Raw genomic sequence first — 23,378 nt, 5'->3', positions numbered from 1 at the left:
GGTTTGTTTCTGACAGCTGTCCTACATCAGTTTCACACTGTTTCATAACTGGGAACTGCAGAGAGAGTAGCTACAGCGCTGCAGATTTGGGGGTGATGCTTGAATGTGCATAATTTGGCACAACTGAGAATAACTAGCAAGGAGTGGAGTACTTTTGGCACCTTAGAGACTAACCAATTTATTTGAGCATAAGCTTTCGTGAGCTACAGCTCACTTCATCGGATGAATGCATCCGATGAAGTGAGCTGTAGCTCACAAAAGCTTATTCTCAAATAAATTGGTTAGTCTCTAAGGTGCCACAAGTACTCCTTTTCTTTTTGCGGATACAGACTAACACGGCTGCTACTCTGAAACCTAGCAAGGAGTGGGGATTTCACTATAGTGTCCAGGAAGGGTCAATGCACTCACTCTACTGCAGGCTACTGCCCTCATAATAATTTTTCTCTTCCCATAAGGAATGCTTGAAGGCCCCAACCCAAAGCCCATTTAAGTCAATGGAAAAACTCTCACTGATTTCAAAAGGCCTTAGATTCAGCCCTGACACTTTATGTAACTTCCTTAAAAAGCATCCTCTCTCTACCAAACTGATCCACATGTGTGCATGACACATCTCATCCCTACCCAGGGCAGTGCCCTGAGCGACTTCCTCACCGCTCACAGAAAGGTCTGTGCTCACTGGGATGAGGCAGTCACCCAAATCACATTACCTGAAGAGGCCAAACATTAAGAGAACAAATGTCATGGTGAGATTGACGGCAGCCACAATTTAAGACTGATTCTGCTTTGCTGTCATTGTGTCCCACAGAGAAATGGGAGCTTCCTCACTTTGTTAGACTCCACCAAAAACCCCTCCTTACAGAAGCAGCATGTAGTCTGCCTAGCCACCCGCAGGACTGGCCCTACCTCACCCCACCCTGCTTCCCAGAGCAGTTACCCTGCCTAGCCTCACCATGTTTCCCATAAGAGTTGCCCATGTTGTATGCTGTCCCATCAGGCTCATAATGTGGATGGGCTGTTGCTCCATTCACCACAATGAATTTGCTCCAATCCACCTGCAAATTCAAAGATTTTCAGAGTCAGAGCAGGAATCACTTCCGAGCAGCAGCCATAAGCCAAGAAGCAGAAAGTCACATCCTTACATTCCTTCTAAATTATATCAAAACAATATAATATCAGGCAGTTAAGAAGGTGCCCCTCCTAATAGTACCCACCATCACCAGATAAGCAAGGAATCTCTTTAAGATGTTTTAAGAAAACTTTGCTTGATAGCATTCTCTCTGGCAAGGAATCACTTATCAACAGTTGTGATTGTGAAATTAATACTTCTATTGTATTGTCTTTATGTATTGTCCCTACTTCTCTATTGTTTATCTGTATGGTCTCTGTCTCGTTCTTTGATTGTTTCTGTTTGATTGTTGCATAACTAATTTTGTAAGATTTAAGTCAACTAAGGTGGTGGAGTATGATTGGTTAAAGAATTATTTCGCAATATGTTAGGATTGATCAAAGAATTATTTTGTAATACTTCAGTAAAAATGACTGGTGAAGGTACAGTTAAGCAGGACTCAAGTTTCACTATATAAACTGGGATCCAAAAGAAAGTTCTTTGGAACGAACTCCAGGACACAGCCCCAAGATCAGAGCTGCAAGACCTCAATACCCTGCCAATCACACCATGCAGAAGCTGGAGTCCTCAGATGACCTGATCCTGACTGGCCAGCAGGAACAGTTCACCTGCCTTGTTGGGAGTGGTGAGCATTGTATGCTTAGTGTGTGCGTTCTGTTTTGGTGACTGTTAATAAATAGAGGTTAAGGATTACTATGTAAGGCTCTTTCAGTGGTAAAAGACCCCATAAACCCACAAAAGATTACGCCCTGAGCAAGCGTAGGTGCCTTTCCGCTGAAGCCCTAGCAACAGGGAAAGGGTCGGGGTACCTAAATTAACCGAGTTATGCCTTGAGCCCTAGGAACTGGGTAAAGTTGGGTGCCCTAGTATGCAGGTAACACTATAATTTATAAAGCAATAGTACCTGGGCACTACTCAAGGCCCAGGGCATGTGAAGGAGGGTTGTCCAGTGTTCAGGACACTAATTGAGGACTTGGAAAACATGGATTCAAGTCCCTGCTCTTCCAGAGACGTCTTGTGTGACCTTAGCCTCTCGGTGCCTCAGTTCCCCATCTGTAAATCGAAGATAAAAGCACTCACAGGGATGATGTTTGGATTAAAGCTTAAAGAATGTGGGGTGTGTCGAAACCCCAGTAATGGAGCCATATAAGTACCTAAGATAAAGATGGCCCCATTGTGCTAGGTGTGTCCAGGCATGCAATTAAAAGACAGTCTCTGTCCCAAAACTATCAGTTCTATTGCAAGCAGACAGAGACATTTGGTAACTGGTGTGTTTTCTTCAAACACCAATATAGGCTATGCAAAGATGCAACAGAGTTTAATATTATCTACAACTAAAGATTTTCTGGATAGCAAATGTTGTAGCAAAGGTCCCATGCACAACTTAATTCTAATTCTTTCTTCATGTGCTCATAAGTGTTCAGAATTCTCCTTTGTGGCTGCAACTTTCTATGCTTAGACTTAGTCAAAAGGTGAGTCTCTTAGGGAGAAAGTCTGATGGAAATGCACTGAAATGTCCAAGTGTGAAAAATACACTTCTCAGCCAAGATTTTCAAAAGTGACTAGTGATTTTTGGCTTCCCAACTTGAGACACCTGAAAGGGCCCAGATTTTCAGAAAGTGCTGAGTGTTCACCCTCTGAAAATCAGGCTCTTTAAGGTGTCTTGAGTTAGGCACTCAAAAATTCAGGGCCCCAATTTATTAGCCACTTTTGAAAATATTAGTCCACCTCTTTAAAAATGGCTGATGAGAATTTGTATGTCCGGGTGTCTCCACTTGGCTGAACTTTACCACTGAAACCACCCCCATGGCATCACTTCACTGGGTAATAGTCCCTGGCAAGGGTTGAAATAGGTATTATGCAACCACCAAAATCAACTTTGTTGGACACATGCAGCACGAAATGGCTGCTAAGCTTAGAATTTCCATATGGCTTGCAACTATGGCACACAGTGAATACACGAGAGCTCTAACAGAGTGTTGGGTAGGTGTGGCTTTGTGCTGCTGTTCCGCCACAAAGGAGAGTTTGCCTAGCTCCCAGCTCCGTGCAGCTGTAAACCGTCACAGTAAAAGCAGCCGCAGTTTTTAATCAGTTTCTCCTGTTCTCTCCTTCCTTGTGTTTTTCCCCCTCTTTTCTATTTTCTCAAAAAGCCTATGAAATTAACATGCCAACTAAATCTTTAGGAATGGAGCATTAAGGTTAGAAATGTAGGCCATGATTCTGCAAGCTGTTCCAGGTGGGCAGATCCCTGCATTCTTGCAGAATCCCCTGGAGTTAATGCAGCTGTGCACAGAGCAATTTGCAAGATCAGGGCTTTAATCTGATGTAAACGCCACAAAATGGCAGAAGACAGCAGACAGCTTAATCTGAAATGCAACAGCACATTCGGTGATATGCAGTTGAACAGCATGTAGGCTAGTGCACAGGATGAACACAATGGGGAGGTGGGGTTAGCCAAGAATTCAAGGAGCATGCCGGGGTAGGGCTGGCTTGGAGTTGGGACAGGTTGAATGAGATGAGGGGAGCAGATTGGGTGGGACCATGGGGTAGGGCAGAGCATAGGCAGGAGTGGAATTCTGTAAGAGTATTAACATCGAAACCTTGATGTTACATGGGTATATATTTTTGCATTTCCGTACACTGGAATTGCCAGACAAGACCAGATCCTGCACTTTATGAACAGTGACCAAGTTGCGAGGGACCCTGCTATACCCTTGGTTGAAAATATAACTGACGTGAGGAGTCCTCCAGTCTAACCCTGCCTGCTGCCAATGGCTGTGACTGGACCTCAAGCATGGCAGCTGCTTTACTATTCACCTCGATCCTGCAATGCCCTCCAGCACATGCACCACAGAGGGATTTTTAAGACCATGGGGTGACTGGCAGTGACTGTAGATTTCCTGGCAATTCCAGTATCTGCCACAGAGAAGTCATTTTTGCCAGGAGAGAGAGGTACAGAGGATCTCAACAACAGCCATGGATTCTTACCATGTTGGACATGCAGGTTGGACACAAAGACCAAGAGGGTCTTTGGGAATTGTCCCCACTAGCTGCCAAGGCCATCCTGGGAACAGTGTGACATGATTCCCCCACGCCAGGTGCTAAACCCGTCATCCCACCCACTCTTTACCTTCTCCTTGGTTTCCAGGGTTTCTGGATCCACTTTCTGCATGAAGTTGGTCTCGGTGCTGACATAATAGTCTCCCTTGTACACCACGTAGTTCACATTGGAGTTATCCGTTGGCCCTGAAACAAAATCCGAGAGTAATGCAGATGCATTAAGCTCACATCTCACTACAGCAAGTTAGGCATATTTAAACAAATAAACCAGTTTTCCTAATGACACAAATCCCTTTCAGGACAGACAGGACAGATTAAAACCATCTGGCCAGCAGGACCTGGTTACTTGACAGCCTTAGAGTGTGAGTGCACCTCACATTGCTGTGTCTGCACTGCACAGTTGACTCAGTCTGAGCACCTGAGCCCAGGTGTAAGCCTCCCCTCTGCAAAGTCCTACCCACATTACATTGTCCTCCTTGTTTCTGCACTCACCTGTCTCTCTCTGCAGGCCTACAGCAGGGTTTTATACATAATACTTAGTCCTGCCTTGAGTGCAGGGGACCGGACTAGATGACCTCTCGAGGTCCTTTCCAGTTCTATGATTCTATGGTTTTCTTTCTTTTCTATCTCAGTGATCTATAGCAGCACACAGGGCTCTACCTATGCAGGTGAGTTCATGCCAAAGAAAAGACTTGTTTTTAATGCAAACTGAAGAAATCTGATTCCTTTTGATTCAGGTACTACTAAGTCATTGTGCAGGCTCATTTCAGTGTCTTGCAACTAAAGGAAACCAATGATATTACAAACGGAATGCAGACCTGAGGGAAAGGCAACCCCTGGCGAGGGCTGAGATATTCTTTATTATAAGGCCAGACAACCAGTTGCCAGTATTTTTCAGAAAGCATGAGCAGAGAACCCAGATTGCACTCTGTACAGGAGGCCAGGTCAGCAATGTAAAAAGCAGAAGCAGGCCCCATAGTGGGACAATGCCATTCAAATTCAATGCAAGGGGCATTGTCCCATCACTTGGGACATTAATTGGACTGGACAAAATAACAGGAAATGTACAAAAGGGGATTATCTGTCACTGACTTCTAATGGGAGTGCAAGGGGAATTGATTGGAGGAGACCTGGGAGGCATTTTCCTTCTCTTAACTTCACTAGGGTCTTGTCTACACTAGAGAAGAAATCAGTTTGTAACTGAACTGGATGCACTGAAACAGTTTAAGACAAACATTTCAGCACCAACATGTGAAATAGATTTGTTTCACCCTGCACTCAAGCTAGCATTGTCCTAAACCATTTCAGCTGCAATGTCCTCTGGATATCTAGCCTACAATTCCTAGCTGAGCTCCTGGACGCATTCTAGATTGCAGAAGGCTATCAAAATGAACCAGTGGCTCTTTGACTGGTTATTAAACCCACTGACAGATGGCCTGTTGTAATTATTTATTAGAGCAGGTAGGGCATTTCTAGGTATGGACACAAGTGTTCTACAAATGTTCTAGAGCAGTGGTTCTCAAACTAGGGCTGCCGCTTGTTCAGGGAAAGCCCCTGCCAGGCCGGGACGGTTTGTTTACCTGCCGTGTCTGCAGGTTCAGCTGATCGTGGCTCCCACTGGCCGCGGTTCGCCGCTCCAGGCCAATGGGGGCTGCGGGAAGCGGCGCGGGCCAAGGGATATGCTGGCCGCCCTTCCTGCAGCCCCCATTGGCCTGGAGTGGCGAACCACAGCCAGTGGGAGCCGCGATCAGCCAAACCTGCGGACGGGGCAGGTAAACAAACCGGCCCAGCCCACCAGGGGCTTTCCCTGAACAAGCGGTGGCCCTAGTTTGAGAAACACTGTTCTAGAGGCTTTAACCAATTTAATCTCCCAAGTGTAGACCAGACCAAAGGAGCAGTCAGTGGGCCCTGACTGATTTGCAGGGAAGGAATGGGATGCAGGCTGAGCTGCATTTGCTGGTTTCATACAGGTAGCTTTGCCCCTCCTCTGTGCTTCACTCAGGAGATAGAGTAGCAGCCGTGTTAGCCTGTATTCGCAAAAAGAAAAGGAGTACTTGTGGCACCTTAGAGACTAACCAATTTATTTGAGCATGAGCTTTCGTGAGTTAACTATATTTCCTTCAAATGTACCTGAAGCGAATCCTGTGAGTCACCATCCACAAATAACCTGGTTCTATCTAAGCAAACAATACACTATAAATTATTAAGGCTATGATTTTTTCATGGATATTTTTAGTAAAAGTCATGGACAGGTCATGGGCAATGAACAAAAATACACGGAAGACGTGACCTGTCAGTAACTTTCACTAAAAACATCCCTGATAAAATGGGGAGGGAGGAAGGTCCAGCAGTGGGGGCTGGGGAGCTCCCGGGAATCCCCCGCCACCCAAGGGGCTGGGGAGCTCCAGGGAATCTCCCGCCACCCAAGGGGGCTGGGGAGCTCCAGGGAATCCCCCGCCACTCTGCAGGACTGGGAGCTGGTGTGGGCCTGCTGGGAGCTGGGACAGTCCTCCACTGTGGCAGCTGGGCTGCTGCAGGGCCCCAATGTCACGGAGGTCACAGAATCTGTGACTTCCATGACATCCGTGACATACTCATAGTCTTAACTATAATCCTACAGCTAATGGTACGTCCGCTTCGGTGTGCCATCCTCTCTTCACCCATATCTCCCTCCCGCCCCTTACCGCAGGAAGGAAAGGAATAACCTACATACCCTAAAAGCTTAGCAAGGTGTGGGGCTTTCAAGACAGGTTTGTACTAAAACCGGCAGATTGTAAGATGCTCATTACGGCACCCTACAGGGTGTTGCTTGTGAGAGGAGGTGCAGAATTTACACAAACCCTGGAACAAGGTGAATCAAATTTGGTAACAAACCCAAAAGTTAAGTAAATGGCATCAAAGGGACCAATGGCGAGAGGTGCTGAGCTACCAGTGCTCCTGTCAACTTCACCTGGAGCTCTGGGTGCCCCCAGCACCTCTGGAGACCAGGCCCAAGGTGCACAAACAGTGAGCTACATTTCTGATTTTGGGTGGAAACAACATGGGGGGGGGGGGGGAAGGGGAGCCAAAATCCCAAGTTAAGTGTCTATTTCAGCTGAGTTTGGCTTGGAGTTGTTTCTTCAGAGGGGTGATCCCCACAAAAACATGACCACTCAAAGCAAAACCACTAAAACTTCCACACAGCTCCCTTCAAACCTAAAAACTGTTCCTCCAAACAAATATCACCCACTTGGGATGCATACCACCTCCAAAAACATTGCTTTCAACTAAGGAACATACTTACGTGGCATCTCAAACCACGAAATGAAGCGACCAAAGATGCTCTTGCATGGGTCCGGCATAGCCAGGGTTCCAAACTCCGAGACCATGATCCGATTGTGCTGGCTGTTAGTCACATAGGAATCACTCTGCAGGAACTTGCTCCTGTAAGTCACGATGCCATTTTCCAGTTGGAACTGATGCAGCAGGGCCATGCCATCAAACCAATGGTTAAATCTTCCAGCCGAGCAGAGAAACAAAATTACAAGAAGGATCAGTGCAGTGCCGCATCCTCCCACGCCTTCTCCTAAGACCCTGGTGTTTGTTATTATCTGCGCTATAATCTGAGAACCAGATCCTACAAACACTTTTATCATGAAACAACTTTGTGTGTGTCTGTGTGTTTGTGTGTGTGTAAGAGAGCACGAACACAATGGAAAAACTCAAGACATGCAGCTACTCATGTGCCTACATGTTTGCAGGCACAGGGTCCAAGTTTAGAGACAGGCTCAAATTCTCAAAAGCATCTAGGGGTTTGTCTACACAGCAAGCTACAGCAAGTCTCAGACCCCAGGTGCTAAAAATAGCTGTGTAGACATTTGGGCTCAGGCTGGAGTTCAGGCTCTAAAGCCTGGAGGGGGGATGAGGGGCTTCAGAGCCCAAGCCCAAACATCTACCCAGCTGTTTTTAGGATGTATTAGCAGCAGTATTGTAAGCAAGACACAAGAAGTAATTCTTCTCTACTCCACGCTGATTAGGCCGTGACTGGAGTATTGTGTCCAGTTCTGGGTGCCTCATTTCAGGAAAGATGTCGACAAATTGGAGAAGGTCCAGAGAAGAGCAACAAAAATGATTAAAGGTCTAGAAAACATGACGTACGAGGGAAGATTGAAAAATTGGGTTTGTTTAGTCTGGAAAAGAGAAGACTGAGAGGGGACATGATAACAGTTTTCAAGTACATAAAAGATTGATACAAGGAGGAGGAAGGAAAATTGTTCTTTTTTACCGCTGATGATAGGACAAGAAGCAATGGGCTTAAATTGCAGGAAAGGAGGTTTAGGTTGGACATTAGGAAAAACTTCCTAACTGTCAGGGTGGTTAAGCACTGGAATAAATTGCCTAGGGAGATTGTGGAATCTCCATCACTGGAGATTTTTAAGAGCAGGTTGGACAAACACCTGTCAGGGATGGTCTAGATAATACTTAGTCCTGCCTTGAGTGCAGGGAACTGGACTACATGACCTCTCGAGGTCCCTTCCAGTCCTATGATTCTGTGAAGCACAACAAGCCCCATAAGTCTGGCTGTAGACCCAGACTTTGAGACTTGCTGTCACAGGCTGCTGCTTGCAGTACAGATGTACCCTAAGGGTAAGTCTGCACTGGAATAAAAGACCTGCAGCATGGCCATGGCTCTCCCGGATCAGCTGACTCGGGCTCACAGTGGTTGGGCTGCGGGACTAAAAATTGCTGCATAGACCTTTGGGTTTGGGCTGGAACCCAGACACTGTGGCCCTCCCCATACGTGGATCCTGGAGCTCAGGCTCCAGCATAAGCCCAAATGTCTGTGCAGCAATTTTACAGCCCCGCAGCCTAAGCCCATTGAGCCCAAGTCAGCTGACCTGGGCTAGCCACGGGTGTTTAATTGCTGTGTAGACGTGCCCTAAGTGGCTTAAGCGTCTAAGTCTCATTTCCAAAAGTGACTTTCGGCACCTAGAAGCCTGAGTTCCGTTCACTTTCAATGACTCAACCTCCTAAGTGCTTAAGTGTCTTTTGAAAATGGGCCTTAGTGCTTCTGAGAACGTTACCCACAAGCTTTCATGGACTGAAACTATGTTGTTCTACAAAGCCCCTGCATGCTTATGGTGCTGCAGAAATAGAACACAAATTTGGGTTGTCTTCACTAACTCTTAGTGCATGGCAAGCTGGGGTGTAAATCTATCCTCATGAGCCTGCTGTGAGCTGAATGTCTAACCAGTCCCTAGTATGCTTTGGTCTACTCCTGTTTTGTTATTTAAAGCCCCTTGAGCAAGAAACAATCTGGGAGCAATGGGCCAAACTACAGTACTTTGCAGAATTCCATCCCCTCCACAGAGGAGAAGATGCCCTGTGAGGCCTTTTGAAGAAGACCAGTTTTTCAGAGGTAGAACATCAGGTGTGCTAATCTCCATCAGCCACTCTTGCTCCCATCCAGTCAATGTGAAGATGAGCCAGCTCTGTGGGTTTGCTTGAGTGACAGACCATCAGTCAAACACTGGCTTGGGTTCTAACTTGTTAAAAATATAGATCTACATTTTTTTGTTTTGAAATGAAAGAACACCAACCAGTGTGAGGGCTGGATTTGTTTTTATAGCCACATAAACAGCTTAGTATAATCAGGATGGCAAATCATGCCTGGGACTACAGGGTGGGCGTGGGAAGTGGCTGTTACAGACAGAGCACTGGGAGTCAGGATGCCAGGGTTTCATCCCCAGCTTTGTTAGCTCATGTTGTGGCCTTCCGCTGGTCACGGCCTCCTTTAAACTTGGAAAAACACCTTCCTACTTCCCAGGGAGGTCACGAGGATTAATGAATCTGGCTAGTAAAGGTGCTGAAAGCTTCTTGATGAGAGAAGAGTTTGTATTAGAAGAATGGGATCTACAAGCATTTCCTCATGATCACACACCTTCAGAGCTAAGGAAGGCCCCTAATGGCTGTGATGCATTTGTGAAGGTGCCTTCTAGGTTTGACCAACCCCCAGCCTGGAATCATTAGAAAGTACAATCAAATCTGGACTTACTTCTCCTCTCCAAACTCAAACTTCCCAGGCCCATTCCTTAGCAGGCTGCCATTGAGCCACTTTGGAATGTGCCCTTTGACCTTTGTCAGGATGGGCTGAGGAGTCTCTTCCACACTTCTCATGAGTGGCGAGATGCATTGCAAACCCTTCCGGTTGCTGAAGGTGAGCGGCTCCTGTTGTGGGCTCGGCAGAAAGTCCTTTAGAACTGCGAAGAACAAATAAGAAGTTAGAAGACAGCAAGTGACTCAGGCCCTTAGTGCTAAAGGCTACAGACTGACAGCCACCAGCCTAGATATCTGCAAGTTGGGCTTGGAGTTCCATGACAAAAGCATCCTGCAAATAACCAAAATGCAACCGATGTTCAAAATAAAACTCTGCTTCCAGAGTTTCTGTCACCGCCATGGGGATCTGAAAATTCAGTGCATTAAATCTTACCGTGATTAATCCAGCACAGACACCTGCAAGGTGCTTTTGTATGTTGCAGAGAGGGAGGAAATGAACTTTTCAGGAAGACTAAGCTAATATAATTTATTTGAACATGTAACAACAGTGAGACAGACATCTGTTACGACCATCTAGAGACAGAGACTATAATGTGCCCAGAAATAAATATGTTGCAACCTAAATAGAGAGAACACAAAGTGGTGCTTATAGATTCCCCGGAAAACCTCATGCTGAACTCCTCCAAAGGCTCTGCTCTTCCACCAACACCAGTGTAAGAGGATCTGTTACAGAGTCTATGCAGGCACCTAGGTCTCCCCATTGAGTGACGGTCCATTGTAGTACCAGGTGGGCTGGGCACAATACAGGTATGGAAAGCAGTACAGAGGAGCCACCCTAGCACTACTACAGCCCAGACCCAGGCTCAGCCAGCCTGGGAGCAGTGTGCAGGGAACATGCTCAGTCCCAGGGGTTTCCAATCAGTGGTGGGAGGTGATGCATCGGTGCAGGGCAGTACCTCTCAGTCAAGCTCTCAAGGCTTCATTATCAAATGTATTTCTCTGTTCACCTAGATACCTTGGTGATGGGTGCATTAGAAATGCAGAGGAGACCGGACACAGGGGAACCTTTTTATACAGCTTGTTACTTAGTTAACTGGCTCCCGTGGCCCCAGGGTGGCTCTGAACACACACTGTAGAGGCATAAAAAGCAGGAACATACCCCGAGAGAGCAAGATCACTATGTTCATGCCCTAGGGGATACATGCAGCTTGTCAGAGATGCAACAAGTCAGATGTCACACATGACTCAGCAGGTGGGGTGAGGGCACATCTGAGTATCTGCCGGGGACCTGTCCCTCCTTCAAAGTAGGTTAGTCACATCTAGGCAAAAGGCACTTTAGTCCCCTAACAGTCATGCCTGCTACTTGCTTTTGGAAACCAAGAAGAATTAGCTTTGTTTGTAAAAAATAAAACAAACTCTCTGTATAGTTGCTGACTGGGATATGGGATTGGCCACCTCCATAAAAGCCACCATTAGAACAAACAGCCTTCTCTGTTTTTTTGTCATGCAAGACCCCTTTTTAATCGTGGCACCAGCAAATCACCTGCTAGGCGGAAAGTCCCCTGTGCTGCAACAACTGTAGAACAAAGGTCAGTTCATTGCAGGAGCTTCTGCTTCTTAGCAGCTTTCTCCTCTATTTTACAGATCGCATTCTTTCCCCCTTCTGTGGCATTGTTCTCTCTTAAGATTCCTGTTTCTTACCTGCTCTGAGAGCCAGACAGCTTCCCCTCCACTGGGGTGATTCCTGTGTACAGGATTAGATGTTCTGTATTCCAAGTGCAAAAGCTTGACGTGGGAGTGAAACAACTCTCCAGAAGAGACCTGGTTGCACAGCATTAGCATGCACCTTTCTGATCCCTGAGGTAGAAGCAGCCAGCCCCATGCCTATGTATTACAGCATCAGAGCTGAACAGTGAATAAAACCTTCTGCAACAATTCTCTTTTCTCAAGATATTTCCATTATACCTGTCACTGTCATATCTGAGCCTTAATTTTTATACCAACCCACGTAAGTGGTTTTGCCATAGACCCAAATTCTCTCTCCTCCCATCATTTCCAGTAAAGTGTTTTTTAAAGAGTGCCTGATTGCAACATCTTACACTGTGAAGGCAACAGTTAGTGTCATGCACAGCAACAGAGAACAAGCTGAACAGATGCCTGGAATGAGATGGACTGTCCTCCAGCTGAAGTCTTTAAATCAAGACCAGACACCTTTCTAAAAGATCCAGTTCCCTTCAACCAGAAGGTATTGTGCTGGATGCAGGAACAGAAATTCTTCAGCCTGCATTATGCAGAAGGACAGAATGGATGATCACAATGGTTTCCTCTGGCTAGGAACTATATATACAAAAAGATGGGGTTTAAATTAGCTGTTATGACTCAAGAACAAGATCTTGGAGTCATTGTGGATAGTTCTCTGAAAACATCCACTCAATGTGCAGCAGAGGCCAAGCAAAGCTAACAGAACATTAGGAACCATTAAAAAAGGGATAGATAATAAAACAGAAAATATCGTAATGCCACTATATAAATCCATGTATGCCCACACCTTGAATACTGCGGGCAGTTCTTGTCATCCCATCTCAAAAAAGATATATTAGAATTGGAAAAAGTACAGTGAAGGGCAACAAAAATTATTAGGAGTATGGAATAGTTTTCCTACTAGGAGAGATTAAAAAGACTTGGACTGTTCATCTTAGAAAAGAGATGACTAAAGAGGGATATGATCGAGATCTATAGCCGTACATATAAAAGCATGTATGGTATGAAAAAGTGAATAGGGAAGTGTTATTTACCCCTTCATATAACACAAGAACTAGGGGTCATCCAATGAAATTAATAGGCAGCAGATTAAAAACAAACAAAAGGAATACTTCTTCACAAAATACAGTCAACCTGTGGAACTCATTGCCATGGGATATAGTGAAGTCCAAAAGTATAACTGGGTTCAAAAAAGAATTAGATGAGTTCATGGAGGATAGATCCATCAATGGCTCCTTGCCAAGATGGTCAGAGACACAACCCCATGCTCCCGGTGTCCCTAAACCTTCAACTACCAGAAGCTGGGACTAGACCACAGGGGATGGATAACTCCAAATTGTCCTGTTCTGTTTATTCACTCTGAAGCATCTGGCACTGGTCAGTCAGAATACAGGCTACTGGGCTAGTTGGACCATTGGTCTGACCCAGTATGGCCATTCTCATGTTCTTAAAATCTGCAAATCTGGTCTACGCTCAAAAATTGCTCACTGCTAACAATGGATGTCAGTCACAAGTTCAGCAGCACAGTTTAACAACTAGCAGAGTTTGACTAGCAAGTCAACGCATGGACATCAGTGCTGTTATGTTCACAGCACACAGAGAATTAGATAAGCACATAAATACCCTTGATGAAAGGTTGCAACATAACACCATTTCATTTCTTAGAATTCAGAACAATAACACACAAGAACCCCAAAACAGAGAGAGAAAAAACAGGCTACTCTCTACAGCAGTGAGACAAAGCTCACCCTATCTTGCTTTAAATTGGCTCTTTCCAGATTGATACCAATTGCACTGACTGCAAGCAGGACCAGAAACCTCCAGCCCCACTGTCAAGTGATAGTTTGCAACTCCCCACATTCCACAATCCAACACAAGTGTTGTTTCAGACACCTGTGATTAAAACTTAATCCACGCAGGGGTTAACCAAGGGTTTCCAGAATCATGCTGAAAAGTTTAGACTGGTGTACCTTTGCTGTCCGACTGCACCTCAGCCCAGTGCTGGCACCCATTGTCAGCAATGGGTAGTTCTTCCTCATATAGACTGCGATAGAGTGGGCTGAGGTCTTGATAGATTCATGGTATTATAATTTTTAGTCTATGGTAACCCCACAATGTACTGGGTACTTTCCTGACATTCAAGAAGGGACAGTCCCTATCCCCAGGAGCTTACAATTACACGCAGTAGAAAGAGGTATGGGGAAGGGGAACCTTACAGAGGAAAGGGACGTTGCTTAGTGCACATTGACTAGGAAGCTATTCTGTGTGAAGGGGCAGCTGGGGAAAGCAGACAGACAAAGGGAGCAGCCAGAACAGAAACTTGGGCAGAGCACGAGGAGCTGGGCATGTAGGGGGAGATGAGGAAATGCAGTAATTCGTAAAGTGCTTTGAAGACATAAAATGACACGCAGAGCTTTTCTTGGGCTTTCGAGATGCAGCTGGGCCAAGCCCTGAAAGGGAGGAACTGCAAAGATATGATGCAGGAGAGTGGAAGTCAGCAGAGCAACAGAGAAAGGCGGCAACAGGAGGGACCCTGGCAGGAGAGCCCAGGTGGGCTGCAGCAGGCTTGCAAGTTGTGCACACCCCTGGCTAACTGAGCCACCTATACATCCTGTAAGGGGGTGTTGTGTCTTTTGGTCTTTACCCAACAAATGTAATACGAAGGAACTATATGAGCACAGTTGTGGGGGTGGGGGATGGTCTAAGTAACCATGCTTACTATGTAGATTGAACATGCCAGGCCTAGCTCCATACACACAGGGACTGGGTGGCTTCTGACACATAAGGAACAGTCAGGGCTACTAGAGAGTTCACAAACTATTTAAAGGGATACTATCCAATTCTTCTACACTACAGGGGGAATCTTTGCTCCCAGGGGACTTTAGAACTCAGTCTCTGATCCTTTGCCTTGCAGAGAGAGCTGAAAACATGACTAATATAAACCAGCTGCTGAGACTGGACTGGGCTCCACATTTGGAGCATGAACGGGCAAATTTTACCTAGGGAATATCATGTGCATCACAGACTGAGGAGGAGCATTTCTGAGGAATCCCCTTGTTGAAATGTTGGCCACACATCCCAGTTAACAGGTGCAGCAGCCCATGGCAGGCACAGATTGAGGAGAACTCTCTTAAACCAACACTTACTCAGTTTGTGGGCTCAGCCAGCCGAGCTCACAAGGCCTCATCAGCACAAAGAGACAGGTGTGGTTCAGCATTTGGTTTAGATTAACCCGTATTGACTAAGGTTTAGCTGTAAGCATAACAAGGACAAACAGTGGCCAGCAATGGTACAGCTAAGCCCCTTCCTGAAACAGAAATATTTCCTAGTGCAAGCAAGGCCTGAGGCTGAAGAAATTCTAGACAATATTAAAATTCCATCTCTTATGAGGTGGCATTTCCTATCAGGAAGCAATTCCTTCTGACAAAACCAATCACTTTCACCACCTCAGCTATATCTTCCAGCCTCCCTCCTTTAATCCTTGAGATTAAATTAAATTGCTGCACAAATGATCTGTAAATCTCCAAAGCCGGATGTCTAGTTCTTCAGAGACAAATTCAGCAATCAGTACAAGAGAACAGAGGAAGGATAATTCAGCAAGAAACTGGTTGACAAGCTGCACTTTTGTAAGCTTGCTTGTTCAGATCTGCTACTAAGGACAGGTAAGGTTGCATGTTGTCCTGAAGGGATATGGCAATTTACCCTCCTACAATGTGGATATCTGGCTCACCAATCCTCAAATCCTTCTTAGATCTCTAATATGAGACTGCAGCTAGATAAATAAGTCAGGTTGCAGGGCTAAAGTAATTATCCTTCAACATATAGCTGCCTCTCCCTCTTAAAACTCAATTAAATTCTATTAAATCCCATATAAAATAATTCATCCAATCCCAACATTAATGCTGATAAAAATCCATTAGAAATAAAGAGAGGGAGTCTTTTCATACAAGCTGAAATCTGACAGCTATACAGACTGATAGAGTCATTTATAGAGGAGTTGGTTGAGATATTCTAGCTGTAAAACATTTTCATTTCAAAATTTTAAACAGAGAGGCTGCAGTTCCACTAAATAGACATTTCTGCAGAGTTGTTACGGTCTAGGATCCAGAACGGGAACTAAGTAGACTCTGTTCTGTAGATTTTTCCCTGTCTCCAAAATGTGAGTACTCCAGCTCATCTCTCAACACCTAACCTCCCCAAAAATGGTCCCCGCAACTCACACGAATCAGATTTGGGCAGAATTCAAGGACAAATCACATAGCATTCTTTTAAACAGTGTTTGGCTCAAAGAGGAGCTGGGTTTGTCCACAGAAGCTTAAGCTGAGAGCATAGTTACATTTATATCCTTAGAACAGTTAACAGTAAGGCAAGCAGCTGGCAAAACTACTATAAAGTGATATAATTTTAAGATGAAGACCCAGACACCATTAGAAAAAGGCAACATACAAAAGGAAAACAAGTGGGCTTTGTACCCTGTTTCTTGAGATGAACAAAGCCTGATACATTCTTTGTTAAACATTTGTTTTAATCAGATATCCCTCAAAATCCTGTTTTTCATGGAAAACTCTATGGATAACTGGAGAGCTAGCAGGATTATGGCTGACTCTGGGGAAGTGACACCAGCTAGAGTGAAAAAGGGATTTTTATTCAGACTGTTTAGGGGTTTTATCACGACCTGTTTCACTCAAATGCCTGAACAAACAACAGGAAGAAAAGATCTTGTTACAGATTCAGTATTCAGCTAAAGGTTGAGAAATCTCATTCTACGTCCTTGGGGTCTCCAACCAGACTACCAGCAAAAACAATACTGGGAAGACCTAGTATTGCCAATTAGGTACAAGGGGGGAGGGGGTGGGGGGAAACCTCAGGCCTTTTTTGCCCAACTCATAGAATCAAAACAGGGCACAGTCCCATATGCCTCCCTGTACAGCTCATCTTTAAGGATGATTTAGATATAATGAAAGCAGGTAGGGGGAGATGCTGAGGGATGGACTATCCAAGAGATCCCCACCCTAAATTATAGAGTGATTCAAGAATCCACCTTCAAACGTACCATGGCCTTTGTAAGTTAGAACTGTGGAAGTTTCACATACACGCTGCCTTGATAGCTTTGCTTTGAGAAATATAGCTCTTCTATCAAAATATAACACAAGAAGGCCACAGACACATGCAGTATTGGATCTTTCAGTGGAAAACACTTTACTTTACCAGATCTGAAATGGTGGGGCCAGAGGTTGTTACAGATAGCACTGAAGCCCAGCACTACCATTCCTCAGACATTTTGTGTTGATAATTCCGTCTTTATATTTTCCATCTCCATTCTGATAAAGAACTGACTGATATTGGATTTCTTGTCATGCCTCACAAATTTAGCAACAGATTTGATTAAAGAGTTAGCCTCTGGGGCTGGCTCCTAACTTCGTATCCTGAGATACACACTGGATAACATCATCACAAGACAGGCTTGGAAAAATATCCAACCTCTTGATGTCCATGGGAGCGGCCCTTTGATTCTACCAAAAAAAAAATTCAGCGGGGAATCTGGTTAATTCCTTTCTTTTACAGCTCACCTCCAGATCGCAATGAGTGATGACAGATCTCTCTGTTAAACAAGCAGCAGATTTAAAATTGTGTAGTGGTAGCATACACTGCTGAGTCCCCTGGAGATACTGCACAGAACTCCAAATGGTGGCCTCTTCCTGCCTCCTGTGGTGGGTGATCCAACGGTGGGTGATCCAAACTTCAGTGGGGGCCCCTGCCCCAAGCAGCCATTTCCCTGTTACAACCCACTGACACTTCCCTCATACAACAGACTCCCTGCAGAGACGCTGCTGTTTACTGATGGTTTCCCGAGCTCTAAACCTGTATTTTCCATTTATAATCTGAAATAATCTGTGCAGTGCATTTGCTCCTCCTGTTTATTAGCTTGCAAAATAACTAGGGATCTCCGTGCTGTCTAGCAAACTCATTATATCATTTAATTCCTAATTTCTATTAGAAATAAAATTCCTCTACTGACCTGTCTCCAGCAGCAGTTCTAAGAGCAGGAGATCCGTCAGTCCCTGTGCAGGAGGGAGAGAAGGGGATTCTTACCTGGGATGGATTTCATCAAACAGCAGAGGAAATGTCCCACATTCACAGACAGGAGATTGATGGCAAACAGAAGGATTTGGGAAAACATCTGGAAGATCCTCAGCTCTGAAGAAAGCCTCAGATCCAAGGGTATCTGGGAAAGATGGTATTGTGCAGCTGGCTCCGATGGATGTGTTGAGTAGGACTGGCTGAGGCCATCACTTCAGAATAAAAGCCTGTACAATGGTAGGGATGAGCCTGCACAGTGCAGCAGATAGCTAAACCAATGTTGTGGTTTAAGTGCACCTGCAGGTCTCTAGCTGCTCATGAGGGGGCGACTTTATTCTCAGAACCAGTCTCCCTTAGAAATAAATCCTAAGGCAAAAGCTGCTGCTCTGGAGCTATCAGTTGCTCTAGGCAGCTCAACGGTGCTTATGTCCTTATGCAGATTGGGCTAGGTAAGTATTATGTATGATGTATAGTTAAGACTGCACATTTCCCAGCTCTGACAGGCAGGACTTTACTGAAGAGCTTTGCATAAAACATAATAGTTCCACCAGTAAGCAAACTATCTGTAGCTTTCAGAATGATTTTCTTTTCGCTACAGAAAGTCAGGGGCTCCCAGCAGAGACTGTTCTGTTCAGATCCTGATGAAGAATTATTAGCACTTAGTGCTTTTTAAACTGTTTCTGCAAAATACTTTCCAAGCATGAGTCAAACCTCAAAACATTCACATATGGCACGATTCCTATTTTATATTAACAAACTGAAGCATGGAGTTATCAGGTGCATAAGTTAGGTCGCAGTAGTACTGATGCCATGATACTTTATTGTGAGTGGTGCTGGGGGATGTGGGAGTGCATATAAGGAGGGAAGAAACAAATTTGTGCCCAGGTACCCAGGCCTCCAGGCAACCTTGATAAAGGATGGCATCTTTCTCTTCAAAAATCCTTTCCACTTAGTCTCAGCAGTCAGTTCAGGAGCTGGGTGACCTTTTTTACCTAATGACAGGTTTCAGAGTAGCAGCCGTGTTCGTCTGTATCCGCAAAAAGAAAACAAGTATTTGTGGCACCTTAGAGACTAACCAATTTATTTGAGCATAAGTTTTCATGAGCTACAGTTCACTTCATCGGATGCATGCAGTGGAAAATACAGTGGGGAGATTTTATATACACAGAGAACATGAAACAATGGGTGTTACCATAAACACTGTAACGAGAGTGATCAGGTAAGGTGAGCTATTACCAGCAGGAGAGAAAAAAAAAACCTTTTGTAATGATAAGCAAGGTGGGCCATTTCCAGCAGTTGACAAGAACATGTGAGGAACAGTGGGGGTGGGGGAAGGGGAAATAAACATGGGGAAATAATTTTACTTTGTGTAATGACACATCCACTCCCAGCTTTATTCAAGCCTAATGTAATGGTGTCCAGTTTGCAAATTAATTCCAGTTCAGAGGCTCGTTCACCTGCACATCTACCAATGTGATATATGTCATCATGTGCCAGCAATGCCCCTCTGCCATGTACATTGGCCAAACCGGACAGTCTCTACCTAAAAGAATAAATGGACACAAATCAGACGTTAAGAATTATAACATTCAAAAAACAGTCGGAGAACACTTCAATCTCTCTAGTCACTCGATTACATACCTAAAAGTGGCAATTCTTCAACAAAAAAACTTCAAAAACAGACTCCAACGAGAGACTGCTGAATTGGAATTAATTTGCAAACTGGACATCATTACGTTAGGCTTGAATAAAGACTGGGAGTGGATGTGTCATTACATGCTTTTAAAATTGTGTTGCATCTTCATTTCACAATTAAGTGAGAATGATCCCATAATATACATTGCTAGTTCTGAACGTATGTACACTTGGATACTAACTTCTCCTGGTCTTTTAGAAGCTAAAGGTTGTGACACATTTGAAAAAGTGAGTGAAGACTGTGGGGTTATATATCTGCCTCCCTATATTTGCATCTGTAACATTCCCTTCCTTCCACCTTGATACCTTGCAGTTGCTTGTTTGGATAAGGATATAGAGTCCTGGATGCCAGAAGTTGGGAATAGGTGACAAGGGATGGAACACTTGATGATTACCTGTTCTGTTCATTCTCTCTGAAGCACCTGGCATTGGCCACTGTTGGAAGATAGGATACTGGGCTAGATAGACTTTTGGTCTGACTCAGTATGGCCGTTCTTATGTAATAAACAGCCAAAAAGTATTTTGTTCCATCCTAGAGAGTGAACATATATTGCCACAATCCACATAGGCACATAAATCCAAATCTAAGTATAGTTTTCAGTTCCCATTTGTAATTATGCAAAACCCAATATGTAAGAATACTAATGAATCTTTCAGAACATACGGGTACAGTTCCCTGCACTACTTTAAGTGTTTGTGTTATCACACCTATTAAGTGCTGGCTTGTCCACAGCCCATGAAGGACCCACTACCAGACTCAGAATCTCTTTTCAAGCAGTTTTATTTTTCAAACCCCAGGGTATGTCTACATTGTGTTTTAAAACTTGCAGCAGTGAGTCTCAAAGCCTGGGTCTACTACAGACTCAGTCAAGCTGATTCTAAAAACAGGCGTACAGACTGTAATGGCATACTACATTGTATTATGCTATTCCGCCACTACATGGTGCTATGTGCAACTTCCCTTATTTAGGCTAACCTCAACCATATATGGCAGTACATTAAAAGATCTTATACCCAACACATCCAGTGTATCTCTCTGGGAAGGAAGCTCCGTAGTCAGTCCATATCTGGCACAGGCATCTGACTTGCTAAGTGGCAGCCCTAAAATCTACCGTGTACAAAGTTTACATAACACACACATTTGGGCTCAGGAGCCCACCCACATCCCTGGGCTTCAAAGCCCAAGCTCCACCCAAGCCCAAACACCTACATAGCTGAATTTTTAGTGCCATAGCACAAGCCCCATGAGCCTGAGTCTGTGGACCCGGGCTCTGAAACTCATTGCCACAGATTTTAAAGTGCAACGTAGACGTATCCCAAAACAACAACAGTTCCCCAGCCCACCCTGGGCTACAGCTCCCAGGGAATTTCCCCCTTTGCCTTTCTCAGGCCTTCCTGCTTCACATCTTATTGCACAAAAAGGACTGAGAAAGGCAAAGGGGGAAATTCCCTGGCAGCTGTAGACCATGGTGGGTTGAGTAATTCTTTTGTTGTTTTTGCTTATGCTTGAAAAATAAAACTGCCTGAAAAGAGATGCTGGGTGTGGCAGTGGGTCTGTCGTGGGCTGAGACAAGCAAATACCTTATACACCTATTGCTGGGAAAACAGAACCCTGAACACAAAATCAGGTTGCTAAAGGAAGGATTCTGGGAAAACATGTGAGATTCACCACTTAGTAAGCATCCTTATAGAAGATGGAAGACTGAATATTGAAGTCAGCACCAGAACAGCAAGAGCAAAAGACATTCTGGAAGAATAAACATCTGATCAGAAAGCACATAAATTTGGAGACTAAATTCTAACTCTTAAAACTTACATTTGGCCTGTATCAAATTATGGCTGTGAAACATGAACATTCCAACAATCAGTAACAAAGAAACTATAAGCCTTAGAATTATGATCTTATGGAATAATTCTGAAAATATGATGGATAACCACATAATCAATGAAAAGGTATTGGAGATCATTGGAACTCAGTAAATATTATTTAAAGAACTTATGAAAAGAAAGATTTGATTTACAGGGCACACTTTTAAGAAGTTCAGCAGGCAATGCATGTTCATGGGCACTGGAAGGGAAAGTTAATGACGAAGAATATGAGGCAAAAAAAGATCTTTGGATGGATGAAGTGAGCTGTAGCTCACGAAAGCTCATGTTCAAATAAATTTGTTAGTCTCTAAGGTGCCACAAGTACTCCTTTTCTTTTTGTGGTATCCTAGGTAGATCAAAAGGACTATTCATCCATACAAAAATTACCAGAGGATTGTCCAGAATGGGTTCCATGGTTGCTAATCTCCTGTAATTGAGATGCCACAGAAGAAGAAGAAGAAGAAAAAGAGGATGTCACCGCATCCCTTCTCTTCTGCCTCTCCACACTCACTGCCAAAAAGAAAGTTTTAAAATGCAGGCATGAAATCTGGGCCTCTATTGAAGTCAACTGAAAAACTCTCATTTACTTCAGCAGGCCTACTATTTAACCCCAGGCCTATTTGCTATTTTTAAAGTACATTTATATTCTGTTACTGATCTGAGATTTTACACTTTTTTTTTAAAATTTACTAAGGCAGTACAGTTTAAACAGTGGAGGAGAAGCTTAAAGGAAAAGTAATTGCCAGTTAAGCTCTGCTGATTAGATCTGGCAGGTTTAAAGCCAATTAATTTTCAGTTCAAACCTCCCTCAGTAAAACTGGAAAGCGGATTGTGGTGGGAAAGGTGCCAGTTGGAGTCCATAGGTAATTCATTCCCCAGTGACAATGTGGAACAGCTTTTAGATTCATTGTAGGTGATAAAAACAGTTTTGTTTGTTTCTTCCCCCAGTAAATCTTGAGATATTTGAGAGAGGCGATTAGTAAAGATCACCATCAGTGTGGACAAGATAATAAAAACAGCAAAATGATACTCTGGTATATCAGAGAAGGGAACTAAAATAATCAGCAAGGAAAGTACTGTGCTGTGAACACTACTATCTATATAGAAGTGTGAAGAACACTAACAGGCAGCCACCAGGCACACAGAAGGAGCACACTGATACTTTTAGCCAGTAAGATGGTCACTGCAGATTCTTTTTTCAACTGAGAGAAACTGAAACATGAAGTCAGCCAGTTGGTCAGTTTCTACACTGATGAAAAGACTTTTTATAAAATCAACAGAGAAGGAGAAACCTTTTTCTCTAAGGAAATGTTCTAAAGATTCTGGACATATTATTTTAAAGGATGTTCTATAACAGGGGTGGCCAACCTGTGGCTCCAGAGCCACATGAGACTCCTCAGAAGTTAATATGTGACTCCTTATATAGGCACCAACTCCAGGGCTGGAGCTACAGGCGCCAACTTTCCAATGTGCCGGGGCGGGGGGGCCTCAATGCTCAACCCCTGGCTCTGCCACAAGCCCTGCCCCCACTCCACCCCTTCCTGCGTCCTCCCCTGAGCCTGCCGTGCCCTTGCTCCTCCTCTCCCCTGCCCCAGCCTCCTGCACGCCACAAAACAGCTGATCAGGAGGTGTGGGGAGGGCTGCTGGTGGGTGGGAGGCACTGGGAGCAGGGGGGAGGAGGAGCTGATGGGGGGCTGCTGACGTATTACTGTGGCTCTTTGGCAATGTACATTGGTAAATTCTGGCTCCT

The 23,378-nt window shown here is 44.5% G+C and overlaps 1 protein-coding gene across 2 annotated transcripts in view; it reads right to left on the bottom strand.

Moving 5' to 3' along the window:
• The window catches only part of LOC125625434 (carotenoid-cleaving dioxygenase, mitochondrial), a 91,214-nt gene that overhangs the window by 12,544 nt on the left and 55,292 nt on the right, over positions 1–23,378 (bottom strand). The window contains exons 1-5 of one of the 2 annotated variants that reach the window (XM_048827527.2): positions 18,077–18,332; positions 10,221–10,425; positions 7,470–7,681; positions 4,257–4,372; positions 950–1,052 (exon numbers count right to left, since the gene is read on the bottom strand). In XM_048827527.2, coding sequence (XP_048683484.1) covers positions 950–1,052; positions 4,257–4,372; positions 7,470–7,681; positions 10,221–10,425; positions 18,077–18,164 — 724 coding nt within the window. In that variant the 5' untranslated portion in view covers positions 18,165–18,332. Of the gene's footprint in view, positions 1–949; positions 1,053–4,256; positions 4,373–7,469; positions 7,682–10,220; positions 10,426–18,076; positions 18,333–23,378 lie in introns of those variants that run through there. The other variant, XM_048827526.2, reaches the window with a different exon arrangement.

The sequence above is a fragment of the Caretta caretta genome, chromosome 22, assembly GCF_965140235.1.
Source record: "Caretta caretta isolate rCarCar2 chromosome 22, rCarCar1.hap1, whole genome shotgun sequence".
Lineage (NCBI taxonomy): Eukaryota > Metazoa > Chordata > Testudines > Cheloniidae > Caretta > Caretta caretta.
The sequence above is the reverse complement of the archived record's forward strand: the minus strand, read 5'-3'. Positions and strand labels throughout refer to the sequence as shown.